General features: G+C 48.0%; 1 protein-coding gene across 1 annotated transcript; it reads right to left on the bottom strand.

Annotated features, from left to right (window-relative positions):
• HBEGF (heparin binding EGF like growth factor) lies at nucleotides 1-12,621 on the bottom strand. The gene is made up of 6 exons (XM_053397470.1): nucleotides 12,436-12,621; nucleotides 11,265-11,447; nucleotides 5,888-6,059; nucleotides 3,368-3,523; nucleotides 2,417-2,508; nucleotides 1-566 (listed from the first exon to the last, which is right to left on the bottom strand). The coding sequence occupies exons 1-5, from the start codon at nucleotides 12,476-12,478 to the stop codon at nucleotides 2,436-2,438; spliced, it is 627 nt and encodes a 208-aa protein (XP_053253445.1). The 5' UTR covers nucleotides 12,479-12,621; the 3' UTR covers nucleotides 1-566; nucleotides 2,417-2,435.
• Between the last annotated feature and the right edge of the window lie 3,280 nt (nucleotides 12,622-15,901).

Raw genomic sequence — 15,901 nt, 5'->3', positions numbered from 1 at the left:
TTATAACAAAGGGTTATTTATTAGAGAATGTTACACTGCACAATCCTTCTGTCTCTCCACTTGATGACAGAGCTACAGGATCAAGCCTAAATAAATAATATGTACAAGGTATCTAAAATAAATATATAATTTAAAATGAAATATCTTGTTAAATAGTTTTTCTGCCCCACTCCCCACCATTTAATAGAGTTCCAAAGTTAGATTTCTTCAGCAGAGTCCAAGTCTTTCACAGTTAAATCCTCAGCAGATGTCTGAAGAATCCAACTTGCTGGTCTATTGTCTTCTTGCAAAGATGTTTCTTTCCAATGATACCATGGCAAAGTCCAACTCTTCTCCTTAGGCTGTGGCTCCACATTTCAGGAAGAAGCACTCGGTGGAGAAAAGTCTCTCTCTTGGAAAGATCTTCCTATTTGGAGGGGATGAATTGCTTCTTCAACAAAGCAAAGATCTGACACAGTCTCTTCCACTCAAACAAACTCCCTTTTGACGTTGAAATGTGTCTTGGGGGCGGGGGGAGAGTTTTGTCCACTGGATTGTGGATATAAGAGCTGCTCCAGTGCTGAATTCTGCAATGTAATGGAAGGAAGGATCACATCTAAGCTAAATATGCACCACTCACAAGAGCTCCAATATTGTGCCCTTCTAACTGCCCTGCCTGTGCAAACATTGCAGCTTCCCAAATGGAATGACCCCCCTCTCCTTTCCCTATGCACTGTTATGGGGGCTCTCCTGCCCCCCAAGCCAATTTTCAGAGGAATGGGGGAAGCCCCATTGCACAAATGGAAGTCTTTGTGCAAGGCTTCTTTCTGCTGATGGGGCTAGTTAGCTGGACCCCATCCTGCATGTGCAATTAAAAAAAAATATACCAAGAAGGTTATTCTCCATACCCCACAGTTATGTAGGCTGCCACCTCGAAAGAGAATAATTCCACTGAAGTCAACTGGAGCTACTCCAGGAGGACTAGTGCAGAATAAGTGACTTGAGACCTAAAATGATGCACCCTTGTGGAATTCAGTTGTCCTTTGTGACTCTCCCTACTTGCTAGCAGTGAATTCAGCATACATACATTTATTTGTGTGTCTCTGTGTGCACACTCTCTCTCTGGATTTGTCTTGATTAAAGAGGTTAAGCCTTTGGAAACCTATTGTCCAGCACTCACAGCTATTCCCACAACTAATGGAAGGGCCTTCTGAGGGCCACACACAGCACCCATTACCAAGGACTACAGCTATGGCCTGCAGCTTCTGAAGGGAGGTGACTGTGGCTGGAATCTTGCAGCCTCCAGGGAAGGGCAAGTGAGAGTAAAGAGTGTTGCTTTAAAGAAGGCATGTAGCCCAGAGGGAGGCACCTCCGCAAGAAGAAAGGTGGAGCAAGTGGCCAGGGACCTGCCACCCACTGGAGAGGGGACCACCCATACAGAAGATCAGGGGGCAAAGTCCAAGGGAAGTAATCCAGATGCAGAAATGCACAGCACACAGAGCTTCCCTCAGGGCCTAAAGCCCCCTCGGCTGCTTCTAAAGGATGCTGTTATGACAGCACCCAGGAACACAAGCACAAGCTCATGTATGCTGGTTTCGTTCACAATTCAGATATCCCTAATAGTCAGTAATCAACTTGCTGTCCTATCAAATACTTGCTTGAAGCTTAAGAAGCCTAATTAAACTGAGTTAGCCCGCTCAAAGTGCCAAGGGTCATATATCTGAGGCAAAACGCATAACAGTTTCCTGTGAGTAGGACAAAGGCAAATATACTAGGGGACACAGATATATTTGTGGTTTTAGACTGGAACACTCTGAGACCAGTAGTGAACAATCATATTTCAAAATAGCTGGCACCATTAGTGTGGCAGCAGGTGACATGTTTGTGCCAGGGTGGAGACTAGGTTTTTGTGATAGTGGCTGGCCAATCATAGCATCACAGCACATTGCCATAGGCAGCATGAAGGAGAGCTTTGGAAAGTCTGGGGGAGTAAAATGAAATAAAGTATTTGTGGGTTGGAATCCATCCTGGGGTGGGTGTGTTCCACCTCATAAGTATTGCCGCCAGTGGGTTATGAGTAATAACTTGCAATAGCTTCTTCTTTCTGTAATATGTGCCCATTTTATACAAAGACTTATTGATTAGTATCCCCTATGCTGTTGTCTGAGTAATTACAAAGGGGCTTCTCTACTCTCTACAACGCATAGCATCTCAGCCTCCCAGGAGTGGTCAAGAAGGAGTCACTTGTGACAAGAGTTAACCCATAATTCAGCCCAAACAGGTGCGTCAATAGGAGGCAATGCCATACATTATCCTTTAGTTTGCCACAGGATAAAGAAACTTCCCTTCAGGCTAAAGAAAGGGCAGAATTTATTGAAATCTCTTCGCAGCACACCAACACACAGTCTTCCCATAGCTTATGTGCTTGAGGGGTTACCTTGCAATCTCAGGACATCTCAGTGGTTGACAGTGATGCCCAGTTTAACCTTCTCTTCACTCTCTACATCATACACTCCTTGCTTGTGACACCTGGAAAAAAATAGAAAGACAGAGACTAAGATAAATTCCAGTTCTAACCCTGTACGATAATTGCACCACCCCACCGCCACTGGCTAAAAGGACCTGTTGCTGTCACCTTCCTGATCCTGGGATCTGAGTATGAGAAATTCCATCTTGCATTTCTTGGCAGGGGACCAGTCACAAGATGTGGAATACCTTAGACTGAAATGGGACTCGCTGGCTCCCTGCCCAGGCTTCCTCAACTGTATCCTCAACAGGGCAGAAAGGCTAGGACGCCATTCACAGAATCACTGAACTGGAACGGGTTCCCAAGGCAGGATTCATTACAAATTTTGACAACAAGTCAATTGCCACAAGGGGTTAATCTGAAAGCAGGCTGCCCACAGAACCCCAGCGACAGGGCAACAACAAATAGTCATGGGGAAACTGACATAGTGGTGGATTTGGACCTCAAGCAATTCCTAGTTAAACACTGGTGGGTGGGGATCCATCAAGTCTCAGTTCCCAGCCAGTGGAATTAAAATGTAAAGGATTCATATCCCAGGAGTTGATGGGGAACTGAACAAAGCAAGGACCACAAAGCACTTTGTTTCATAAAGGACTTGGTGATCACAGACCAGGTGTGCAAACACAGAACTTGGGATTCAACAGCAGCTCTGCAGAGTCCAGAGCGGTACGCAAGGAACCTGGTCTGCCTTTGAAGCTGTGGAGGTCTGGCCCTGTCAGCAGTTTTATACTTGCTAACTTCACATAATCCACCTCAGAATAAGACCAGAGGTCAAGTGTGAACTTTCCCCCATTGGGCATACAGAAGACAGCACTGCGTCTCAATTCCCGCATCTCTTCTCAGCCCTGCCAAGCAGCTTACCTGAGCATCAGCAACACGGCAATGATGAGGAGACATAGAGATGACAGCACCACTGCTGTGACTGCCAGGATAGTTGTGTGGTTGTAACTACGGGAGGGGTTCTCCACCGGAAGACTAAGAGCATGGCATCGCGCCCCGTGGTACCCTTCTTCGCATCTAGAGTTGCAATGAAAAGCAAACAATGTATAAGGCTTCTTCCAGACCGTAGCAATAAAATGATAGCTAGTCACATTGATATGACGGTCTCCTTTCATCTAAGTTTAATGCTCAGAAGGCTATTCATATTTCAAAGTGCAACACACCACTTTTCCCACCCCCCTCCCACTGATATAATTTGGTATTACATGGTAGAACTCATGCAATGAACTCTCCTGCCTTTACTCCATCAGCTATACATGGCTAACATCCATGTACACATACACCGACATTAGTTTAAGTATTATTTAAGTCATTAAAGCCATTACGTTTAAAATTACTAAAGAGTTGCAGCCTCTGGAGACAATTGCACACAGTTGTCTTTCAGAATCTTTGCTGGAAATCTATTTAGGTCTCCCTGTGTTACAGACCCCAGAGGAATTTTGAGAGTGCAATATCACAGCAAAGGCTAGAGATTTTTTCCTCCAGCTATCAAAGGCTTGGCTAAAAGGAGAGTTTTTGCATCCATCGGGCTGTTAATCTCTACCCACGTACTTAGTATTTTCACTCTCAAAGAGAAGGGGAATTGCCACAACTGACTCACACTTTCCCATTTTCCTACCCTCAACAGTAGGAATATTTTCAGTCTTCCTTGGGGACAGAGCACACTTCTTAAAGAGAGTAAGTGATAGTCTCTTGTTAATTTGTCCTGACAGTTACTCACACAATTAAATAACGTGATGGGGCCAGCTCCCCAAATTATCTTCCCACACATTCCCACCCCCCGCCTGGATGAGTAAAACTAAAAAAACAAAACAAAAAAAACATAGAACCAGCTTTGAAATAAGGCCCAATCAGGAAGGAAAGAGGGTCTTTCCAAACACCAAGCTCAAATGTCTGATGCTTAGAAAGAGCTCACTTGAAAGCAGCACATTCCACAAATCAGTGTCATCTTCAAGCTCCAGTGCTCAGATTACAAGGAAGCCAAAGGGAGAATGGCATGATGAGGGATGATGCAGACCCCAGCCTCCAAATGCTCACTGCTGCTGCCCAGATCCAGGCACTAGCGACCTCAGCTAACCAGCCAAGATGATGCCTGGCCCTATTCTAGCACTGACGTGATGGGCCCAAAGGGGAAATGATAATAAAAGACCCAGCAGCAGACAACAAAACAGCAGCCATCTGCCAAGGGAAGGGCAGAGAGTCCCACAATCGCTCTGCATGTCTGAGAGTGCAACAGGGCTGGGTAAGGCAAAACTGATTTGGAATTCATAATGCAGCATACTGTATGGTAACGCCACCCTGTAAATGCGTTTGCAAACTGTAAGGATAAGGGGCTCAGGGTCAGGGGAAACTGCTTTCCCAAGGCAAAACATTACCAATCTTGTTGTTGCCATTGGAGGTATGCACTGACAAACAAGTCGACTTGAAGAAAATCAAGCCTCTGTATGGGGAGCACATTCCTGATGCTCAGTTTCCTGAAGATGCTGCCGCTTGCACTTAGAAGCGAGATGCTTCCCCTTTGTGGTCTGCAGGAAACTGAGAAGTAAATCCTAAAGCTAAAGGGCAGGGGGTGCTTTAGAATGGATAATCACAGGTATTTTCATAGCTGGGAATAGTTATGTTATTTGCAGCAAGGGCAAATAGCATTTTACTGTAGTCACCTTGGTAGTAAAAACTTCCAATTTCTCCATTGCAATGAACAATCAAATTATAGGCATGGATATATACATGGAGATTTCCTTATCTTATCTTCATAACACTCCTGTGTGCTAGGTCGGGGCAGCCACACCTTTGCAGCTGAGAAATGAGTTGACTCCAAGACTCTCCAGACCCAATCCAGCGCCCTATTTGCTAGATCTCTATTTTGCTATCTCTGCTGTTAATTTATTTTCTCATTTCACCTTTGTTGTCCGGAGCAGAACCAGAAAGTTGCCTACACTTCTGAAATTGCCCACCCAGCTTCCTGCATAAGCCTGTATCTTTAGTGAAAAAAGGATTTGCTCAGCAAATGAAAACTCAGTCACTTGGAAGAAGCTCAGTCAAAAGTTCTAAGCAATCACTGCACTGAGGTTGTCCACCTCTTACTAAATTTGAGCTTTCATTGTTGAACCAGGGTGCTAACGGAAGGAGTCTGTAGTCTCTATTATATACAGGGGTTTTCTTTTAGGTCTCTGAGGACCAAACTCCCATTCTCCAAGACCACAATGCACCTGTACTTGACTCTTTCTACCTTATTTAAAAAGGAAAATAACAGCTATTGCGCTGTTCTAGGGAGCTACTGGAGAAGGATAATATGCTCCACAGTGAAAAGAAAACCATATATATTTGTTTTGATTATCTGCAAAGACCATCCCCAGAACAGAAAAACCGTGATGAACTTACATGCAATGTGCTCTTTTTAATGCCTTGAGATATTTGCATTCTCCGTGAATACAATAGTCCTTGTATCTTCGCAGGCAGGGGTCTCTCTTTCTCCCTTTGCCCTTCCTCCTTTTTTTCCCTTTCCCTTCCTTCACTGGAGTCACAGGTTCTTGTGGATTGGAAAGGAAAGCAACTAGGAAAAGAAAGAAAACACCAATTTCATGTTACCATATATTAATTAGACAAACAATGCTCTACAATAGTCAATATACCCCATTCCTTTGTTCAAGAAAATAAAATTCAGCTGTGATGCCACTTAATAAGCACAAACCCCTAATTATACTAGATCTGATCTGATCATTTGCTCTGTAGGGGTGGGCAGATTTCAGGACTATGAAACCTACTTTATTTTCTACTATAACCTCTGAGGTCCACCAACTGGTACAAATTGGGTGGGGAAACAGCCAAGAACCTGGGATTAAGGAATGGGGCACCTGTGAGCACATATTCACCACAAGAATTAGTTTCAGATACTAAAACTGAGCTCCCACAAAAATCAACTCCTGGTTTTCAATCCAACTTCCACATTTTTAGCAGCTTGCTTTCGTTGGGGGAAATGCTTTTTTGTCAATTGGAAGTCAGAAGAACTTGCCAATCTACTGCAGAACTGTGGGTCTCCCGGTCCATTCCAAATCTACCTTCTGCCTGCCTCCAGTTTACTGGAAGCCCAGCAATCGTGACTTCCTCAGTGTTGCTGGTGCTTCTGCGCTGGAGCTCCCTTGAACTCTGGTGGCCGACTTCCTCTGCCTCGACTCCAATATCCCACCCTCCTCACCACATCCTTCCTGTTCCATTTGCAGGGTGTTCAGGGAGTTCATACAGCAGCTGACAAGACAGGCGGTGGGTGGTGCAAAACTGCAAACCAGACATCTCTTTTATTCCCAAGCTGCTTCAAGTGCAGGGAAGAGGAGCCCTTCTATCTCTGTGTCACCCCAAGTTTGGTGCATGGGCTTGCTGGGCCCAGCAAAGGGGCCCCACAATGTCATTTCTGTGATTCGCCCCACCCCTCCGCTGCACCAGTGCTGTTTGAGCATGTTGAGGTCTAAGCTGCTATTTGTGCATTCCGGATAGGGCTCACAGTGCCTGAAAAGCAACTGAGATCTCATCTAGGAATAGCCCTTCCTCTTTCCCCTGCATGCTGCAGAGGTCTCTGAGTAGAATGCTTTGTTCAAACACATACAGTACTTCCAGTGCACAAACATGCTACTGGAAATCAAGGCAGGATTGCGCACACTAACATGAGCCTGTCACGCAGTACGCGCTGGGCTCTGCAAAAGGGCAGGCACAAAGCATCATGCTCCTATTCCAGGCATTTTGCAGCATGGGGGCAACTAATTCTGCTGTGATTAACTGCTGACTGACTTAGGACCACTTTCCCACTGGGCCACATGTAAGACTTTGAGGCCAGTAGCTGCTTCTCCTTTTCAACGTCCGTGTTCAAGTGCTCGTGCAGTTATCACCGGGTGTGTCATACAGGTAGAGGCACCTGGCAGCCGGATACAGCTGGCGCTCCCCACCACATTCACCACTCTCTAATCAGTGGGCCATCCCTTCGAGTCATACATATTCCTTCAGAGGGAGGGGAACCTTCCCTTTGAGTCCCTGCGAAGTGCAGAAGCAGAGGCTAGACAGACAGAGCCATAAGGCCCTTTACAATTCCCCTCGGCCCCATCAGGAGGCTTCTGCTGCACTCCGAGCCCTCCTATTATTGGCAGCCCCCCGTCCTGCCCCCTCCTCCCTGAATAGCTGTGTGCTAGGAGTCAGCCTCCCTAAGGAGCAGGAAGCTCTGCAAGAGCAGCTTCGCCAAGGAACAAGCCAAACTTTTATCGCCCTCTCCCAGGCATTCCAGCTAACAATACTGGGGCCTGTCAGTATCATGTGTGCAGCTCAGCTTCTCCCACACAGGGCCGCTTCACCTGCAATGTAGGTCCCTGGCCACCCACCATGCACTCGAAGGCCACTGCTCTCTCCACTTTCCAAATCTATTCTAAGTGGAAATTAGAATGATTGACAAAACCAACCCTTCCAAACTATTGCATCTGTTGCTGCCTGATAAAGTCACCTTTCCACACAGGCCAAAGGTTCTATAGCAATATAGGCTTCACAGTGGCCCAAAGTTTGGACAGAAGCCCAGATGAAAGAAACCAGATGCAGATCTCAAGGGGTTGTTTCTGTCTCGCTGCAGTTAAAAGCTCTTTGGGTCTTCATGCCCATCAACTTACAGAGCAGTTAATCCCTTGAAGGGGCATGTGGGGGGGGGCAGAGTTAGCTGAAATGGTAGATCAGAGAAACACTGAACGGTCCAAAAATGTTTTGAAAGTAGAAGAGATAAAGGGATTGTGACTTAACCAACTATTCAGCCCACCAAGTGCCACAAAGTCCTGTGCGTGCCACCTTCCAGATCCATCAGGTCCTCTGAATTTAAAGACTGATGCTGTTCACCCTTCCACAAATCCCCAAAAATATATGGAATAGGGAACTGAAGAAAAGCAGCTAAGGAGGAGAATAGGAAAGTTAGAAGTGAAGGAGAAAAAAGTCAAAGGTATTCAGAAAATAAAAGTTAAAATGTAAATAGATATTTATTTTTTAGAAAAGAGCAAAATATGGAGACAAGAAAGAATGACGTGCAGCAGTGAGAAAGGGAAGGAAGGCTGCGCGCACATCCAAGGTCGCCAGTCCCATCACTTGGGTGAAAAGACATTAGGACTCGGCCAAGATTAAGGAGAAGAAAGAAAGGACTATTGAAAGAAAGATGAAAACTCGACAGAAGCACAGTCAGCCCTGCTGAAAGAAGATACAACTCTGCTGGTCTTCATCAATCAACCTGGATAGCAGCAGCAGCAGAAGCAGCAGCTCAGAGCTCTTCCCAAGGTTGACTCTTCTGGTGCCTCCAGATTTAGCAGAAAGCACGCAAAGAGATTCAGGACATAAATGGGCAAAGAGGAAGAACTAGAAAGCCAGCCAAACCCCCAAGATGGCACAACTTAACCTTCGTGACTAAGCTGAGCAAGGTAAGAGGAGCCGCGCTGTGTGGGTGGGAGGCAGCGAGTCATCTGTGGATCCCCACCTCCGACCAACAGCACCCACAGGCTGGAAAGTTAATACTTCCGCCTGGATCAACCCACACAAAGTAATCAACACAAGGCGTCAAATAACTAATTTTCCATGCTTTGAGACCATCACCCAGCAGTTAATCTCCTCTCACTCAGCTTTCTCTGTGACCAGAATTCCGTAGTACAGTGCAAATGCCAAAAGGCCTCTCCTGCTTTATTGTACCTAAGAATACTGTTGCTATGGAACCCCAGTGCTGGCCAATGTTTTCTAGAAGAGGAAGGACGTTTCGCCAGTGGAAGGAGGAAGCATGAGGGAAATCCTGAGCTTGCCAGGTTTGCAAGTCCTTGGAGAGAAACAGTTAATGAGGAAGAAATTAAGGAGCGATCTGGTAAGCTTATGACCACACCAGAGCACTTGTGAAGCTGGAGAGCATGAAATCATCATGTCTCCAGCAAAGCATGTTGTGTTTCCACACAAGAGGGTGGGAACCATCCTGTAGCAGATGAAGTAGCAACTCTGCATAGCCACACTTTCCAAATTCCACTGCAGCAGACAGAAGCCCCAGGATTTCATGGCAACTTCACCAAAGTCCCCTGACCCCGCAGCCATCGGACTCTGTAATTGTACTGAAGTGCAGAGGCTTTGTGGAAAGTGGTTGCACTTGATAAAAGGACAAGAAGTTGTGGGCAGAGCAGGATGCAGCTCTAAGGTCTTGTGGGCAGCTGGAATGTGTGGTTGGCTCAGAAAAGGCACTGGGGCCCTCTAGGGTAAAAGTGAGCTCAGAAAATAGAAACAAGGAACTACTAAAACATCAGCGCACTGTGACATCAAGCAAATAAGGCAGGAATTTCCGTGGGAACATTCCAGCCTGGTTCCCTCCCTTGTCCTGGGGACTCACTTCTATTAGCCAGGGTTGTGCACACAGCTCAGACTTTCATCTCTGCAGAACTTCAACGTTAGCGTACAACAGAAATGATCAGCTCTGAGGCAAATATGAAAGATCAAGTCACCTGCTTTTAACTCTCCTACTTCTCTAGCATTTTCTACTCCTACCACACTTTATCATCCCCCCAGGAACAAATCTCAGAGATGAGAAGCTACCAATTCCAAGCACACTTAAATGGAAGTAAATTTCACTGAAGTTCAACTGAATTTTGTGCCCAATTTAATGTGTTTGTGGTGGAGGCAAAAGACAACAAAGGCAAACCTGCAACACCAGAATTAAAAGAGTGGACCTGTCTCTTGGACTACTGAGCCTGGCACCCTCCATCAGAGGGGCCTATGCTTAACCGTTCAGGATAAGCAGCAAACCATACCTCACAAGGACGATCTGGCTACACATATGTGTTTTGCAAGACAGGTAAAAAGCTGAACCGCACAATGAGGAGGGTGAAAGTTAATTTGTTGCCTGGACAGTTATAGGGTCCATAAAGCATAGAATTCTTCATGCCTCTTCTGAGGAGCCTGAGGTGTATTTGATCCCCAAAGGTTAAAATAATCCATAAAAAGATGTCATATGGAACTACTTCAGAACATGGTCCTCTAGTCCAGACTGCCTAAGATTCTCTACAGCTTCATGGAGCCACCAGTGATTGGACTGGGCAATATATATCGATAGATAGATAGATAGATAGATAGATAGCACGGCAATGTGACATGAAAACAATGTCCCTTCTCTAATCTTAATCCTTCACTAGCTCCTGCCATATATATTATATATTAAAAGCATTTGCAGGAAGTCAGTTCCATTTCCAGTTTTTATGGCCAAGCTGACCCCTCTGCCTCCCAAGCCGCAGTAGCTCAACCCTGTAAAGTTCCCCAATTTGAGTCATCAAAATCAAAGGACTCAGGTGCAGTTAACCCTGTGCTATATGGCGGCTAGTGAATGTAAAAATGTAAACGTAAAGGACCCCTGGACAGTTGAGTCCAGTCAAAGGCGACTATGGGGTGTGGTGCTCAATGGAAGACTGTGATGGAAGCCAGAGCACACAGAAACGCCCTTCTGATCGGCAAGCCCAAGAGGCTCAGTGGTTTAGACCACAGCGCCACCCGCATCTCCTGGCTAGTGAATGTAACTAAGGGCAAAGACACTCAGGACAGGCAATTGCTCTGCTTCCCCAGCACTGCGTACTAGATAAGACACTCAAAGACCTGGATCCTGCAGAGGACCCTCCAATCGCCTCCTAATATTTGCACCACTCACCCTGCCATACCACTTCCCTCCCTTAATAGGCAGGTGGCTGAGAAACATGTATCTCTTCCCCCACGGTGCCCCTGGACTCACCTCGAGGGAGTTCACTGAAGTTGTCCCCTGCAGACGACACACTTCCACCTCTCTCTCCTTCATGCTCCAAAGCCTCCCTGGCCGGAAGTAACTGGACGCTTGCCAGGTCCTCTCTGCCTTCCTGCTGGTAAACTTCATTCCTGAGCCCGTCAGGCTCTTCCCCCTTCACCAGGATGGGCCAACCTGGAAACAAGGATCTTGGGTGAATCATCAGCCACCAACTCCCTGCCCCAGCCTTTCATACAGTTTCATCACACAACTGCCCAAGAGCAATTAGAAAATGGGGGGGGGGAGAAGCCACTTGTGCGCTCTCTCTCTCTCTCTCTCTCTACACACACACACACACACACACACTGTACTGTATAAACCCCACCCCAAAGACAGAGCAAAAAAAAAACAACGTATGAAAGGCAGACACATTTTTCACTTCCATACAAGTGCATTAATACCTAGCAGATTCACACATGCCAGTGTGCCCAGATGTTTCGGAGGCATAACAAGCACTCTCTGCCAACACGGTGATGCCCGCGCAAAATACAAGTCTAGACAATTCAGCCACACACGACACTCCTGTCTCCCTGTTATTCCCTTGCATACTTCCACCCATATTTGCAGGCTGGGTTTTCAACCTCGGGAGCCATAAAAACATTCGGACTCGGCAATGCCTTAAGCTTGCAGGAGTTCAGCCGAAGTTCCCTCGAGGCGCTTTCCACCGCGGTGCGGCATTTACCGTTTTACGGGCAAAAACTCTCGGACACCCCCCGGCGGGGCTCCTGCAACTGCATTATCCGCCTGCACCCAGCCCAGCCACGCAACGCTATCTGGGCACCATATCGGCTATCAAAACAGGCTAAATTTGGCAGCGGTGCAGCGAAGCCGGAGCAGACAGCGCCAGCGGGAAGGGATTCCGAGCGCAGAGCGAGCATCGCTTGGGGTGGAAGCGCCACGAGGAGTCCCTTCCTTTTCTGTGCGACCCAAAATCCGACGCGCGGCTCCGGCAGAGGCAAGAGCTCGTCAGTCCCGTCGGTTAACAGGAGAGAGTCGCGCCCTCGCCGGGCTCTCTTCCACGCCGAGGCCAAAGACGCGGAGCGCGCCTGCCCCACTTCGACGGCATCCCCGCGGGGCTCCCTTTCGCCCGGGGCGCCCGATTCCGTCCGCCGCCCCTTCTTACCTGCCGCCAGAAGGACGCTCCAGAGGACCAGCGCCGCCCTCATGCTGCCCCTCGGTCCCGACAGAAAAGCCAGAGTGCGGGGAGAAGCGGCTCCTGGTCCGGCTCCCTCCGCTCGGCGCGCAGCCACTGCTCTCGGCCGCGCTCTCGCCCGCGCCAGACTAAGCCCCGCGCCCACGTGGGACCCGCCGAAGGCGGCCAGGGGGCGGGACGCCGCCGCGGGAGACTCCTCGGGACCCGCCCCGTCCCGCCGCCCGGTGACGTCGCCGGCACTCCCTGCCCGCGGGCGCGGCGCTGCCACCCCGGCCTGGGAACAGGGAATCCCTGCCCGGCCTCTCTCGCCCCGCCACGTGGGTTTCCGAGGAGAGAGGCAGCCGCTGCTGGGCAGGAGCGGAGGTCAAACAGGCAACCGCGAGGAAGACTCTCGCCTCCTTTGCGCTGCTCTGCAGAAGAGGCCGGGGGAAAGCGGGAGACGGCCCCCTCCAGGGCGCCCCCACCTCCCAGGGGTGCGGCTTCTGGAATCTGGGGGGGGGGCAGGAAAGAGCGCAGGCAGGCGAAGGGGCTGCCCCACTTGCTTACCCTCTGTGGCCACCGCGGGGAGGATCGAGGCCCTGGTGCGTCCGCGACTAGCGGGGAAACCGCAGGCAGCCACCTCTGCCTGCTGTTTCCCGGCATAGAGGGCAGATCCACGCCACGGGCGAAACTAGGCTCACTTTCACCCAGGTCAAAGACTCAGTTTGGCACACACGCACACACACCCAGCGTATTTGCGTCCTGTATTTTCGTTTTTCGGATGCCTAATACAGTAATCGTCTTCCAAAGCAACTACTCTTCCCAACTTAAGAATGTAAAGCGAAATACCGGTGGGCAACAAAAGAGGTTTAAAGACGCTCTCAGGGCAATTTTTTTAAAAAAATGTAGTTTAAGCGCTGATAACTGGGAAACACTGGTCTGCAAGCGCTCCAGTCGGAGAACAGCCTTCACCAAAGGTGTTGTGGACTTTGAAGAAGCACAAACTCAGGGCGGAAAGGAGAAATGAGCTAAGAGGAAGGCACGTTTGGCAAACCCCCACCAGGATCAAATATCGCCCAGAAAGCTATATCCCCACTATGGAAGGACACGTGGATCAAGAAATGGCCTCCACAGTAACTTACAAGACTGTGCTCATGGAAGACAATTTACGAGCAATCACTAAAAAAGTTTTGTGTATACACACACACACACACACAGGCTGGGAGCCTCAGTGACGCCTGCTATCCTTGGTCATCATGCCAAGTGACTTGCACTGGACTGAAACAAGGGGTGTGCAGCCCTGTTCTGCCCTTGATTGATCCCATCTGGTGGGGTCGCCTTCTGGAGCATCTGGCAGGGCTTTGTGAATCAGCGCTTCAATTCCTTCCCCAGACCCGCAGGTGCTGAGAGGTGCTGCTCCACCTCAGGGCATTTGGCCTGCGCCACAAGATCCTGTCTTGCTTCTCCTGCTCTGTAAGGCATACATGAAACTAATGGATGAGATCATTTGGAGGCTGGGGCTGAGGTGGCATGTGGACACAGTTATGGGAGGGCAATGGAAGTGATTCACCAGTGCCTGGAGACAATTTAGAAATGAAGGGGAGCCCCCTAAAACCTGGAATTTAATCCCAACAAGGCAGACACATGGCAGCCTTCTGTGTTCCTCTTCTGGCATTGACGTTTCAAGCCTTAAATGGTCTGCAACCAGGTCATGTTTAGGTCAGCTTTTTCCCAAATACAGTGGTACCTTGGTTTTCGAACGTAATCCATTCCGGAAGACCGTTCAAGTTCTGAAATGTTTGAAATGACCAAGGTGCAAAGGGTGGTCTGCAAATGTAATTGAGAAACACTCAGCGGAAGCTATTCGACTTCCAAGGTGCATTTGAAAACAGAAGCATTTACTTCCTGGTTTTCGGCATTTGGAAACCAAAACTTTCGACTTTCGAGACTTTCGAAAACCGAGGTACCACTGTACACCTGCTTAGAGACCGTCCCTTGGGGCCACTGCAAAGTGTTCCACTAGTGAGCACAAAGGATGGGGCACTTTCATTGATTTTTCAGATCCCATCTCTTAAGCTCCTTTCAGCAGAAATTGAAAGCCTTCCCCCCACCAGCCGGCTTCTAATAGGTGATTGAACTTTTTGCCTTTGTCTCAGTTTTTAGTTTTGCCAACTATGTATTGTGTCTTTGCTAGTTTTATTAATTTAAATGACTGTGGGGTTTTTAAACTGTATTTTATTATTAAGTCGTTTTCAGTAAAGCTGCAGAAAAACGAGATATAAATAAATTCAGGACTTATTAGAGGAACAGGTGAAGGGATGCTCTCTTAACAGAGCTGTGCTTTGGCACAGTTGTGGGGGGGAGCCATCCTGCAACCATTACCCACCCTCATGTACAGGATGATTGATTATGTGCCTCGGAGGTAGGGATGCAGTTGCTGCCATATAAAGAAGAAAGAGGGAGTACCAATAGCACCAGACCCTTAAGCAATGCCGCTATCTGAGTGCTCATCTTAAGTGGAGAGAAGCTTCCTTGCCATGTTTATGGGGATGACTCCCTTGCACTCTCTGCTTAGAGCTTTCTCACTCCTCCTGGCTGGGTTTCTGTGCGTGATAAGACCAAGGTGATAGCCAGCTGCTAGCCAGACACTATGGATGACTTGGAGCAAGGAATGAGGAAAGAGTTTTACGCGTTTCTCCAGGTCTGGGAAAAGACTGCAGGGAAACATCACCCAATGACTCCCCTGTAAGAAGGTGTTTCTTAACACACGGGTGACAAGTATTGGCACATAGGTGATGAGAAGGTGGAAGAGAATCCCTCTTTAATCAACATCTGGGATCTCCTGGATTCATTTTGAGAACACATTGGCTGATTCACAAATTTTAAAAAATCAGGAAATCTCCATGGAGACAATCATGTATAACAGGTACGTCCAACAGGTAGATCGTGATTTACTGGTAGATCACTGGACGTCTGTGGTAGATCACTGGTAGATCACTCTCTCTACCCAAAGAAGCTCAACAAGTTTGGTTCCCCTTTTTTTGCCCTACACCCCCCAAAAACAGGGCTTTCCTCATCTTTAAAAAGAGCTCAGCAACTTTGACCTGAACCCCCAAAAAGGGGGTAGGTCACTGCCAGTCTTTAACTCGGTGAGTAGATCACAGTCTCCAGGGAGTTGGCCACCCCTGGTGTATAACAATCGGAGATGTGCTTTTATTGCACATGCCTGGGCTGCAAAGCCACAGGCCATCCTGTCTCCATAGCATGTGCCTGAACAGCAAATGTTATATGCTGTGGTCTGAAGGCACCTTGCTGAAGCTAAGCAGGTCTCTGGATCTGGGCAGCACCTGGATGGGTGACTCCCTGGGAACCACATGTTATGCCCCCTTGGCTTCCATGATGGAAGGAAATAAATCAAAGGAAATAAATCAGAATACTAATATTTTCAGTGTGGCAA

The sequence above is a fragment of the Podarcis raffonei genome, chromosome 7, assembly GCF_027172205.1.
Source record: "Podarcis raffonei isolate rPodRaf1 chromosome 7, rPodRaf1.pri, whole genome shotgun sequence".
NCBI classification, from domain to species: domain Eukaryota; kingdom Metazoa; phylum Chordata; class Lepidosauria; order Squamata; family Lacertidae; genus Podarcis; species Podarcis raffonei.
Note: the sequence above shows the minus strand (reverse complement) of the source record. Positions and strands in the feature narration are given on the sequence as shown.

Bases quoted from the DNA above. Each gene is read 5' to 3' on its own strand.
- HBEGF (XM_053397470.1), bottom strand. From the start codon at position 12,478: ATGAGGGCGGCGCTGGTCCTCTGGAGCGTCCTTCTGGCGGCAG. The intron at 6,060-11,264 runs GTGAGTCCAGGG...TTCTTTTCCTAG, and splicing joins CTTCAGTGAACTCCCTCGAG to TTGCTTTCCTTTCCAATCCA. The intron at 3,524-5,887 runs GTAAGTTCATCA...TTGCAACTCTAG, and splicing joins TTAAAAAGAGCACATTGCAT to ATGCGAAGAAGGGTACCACG.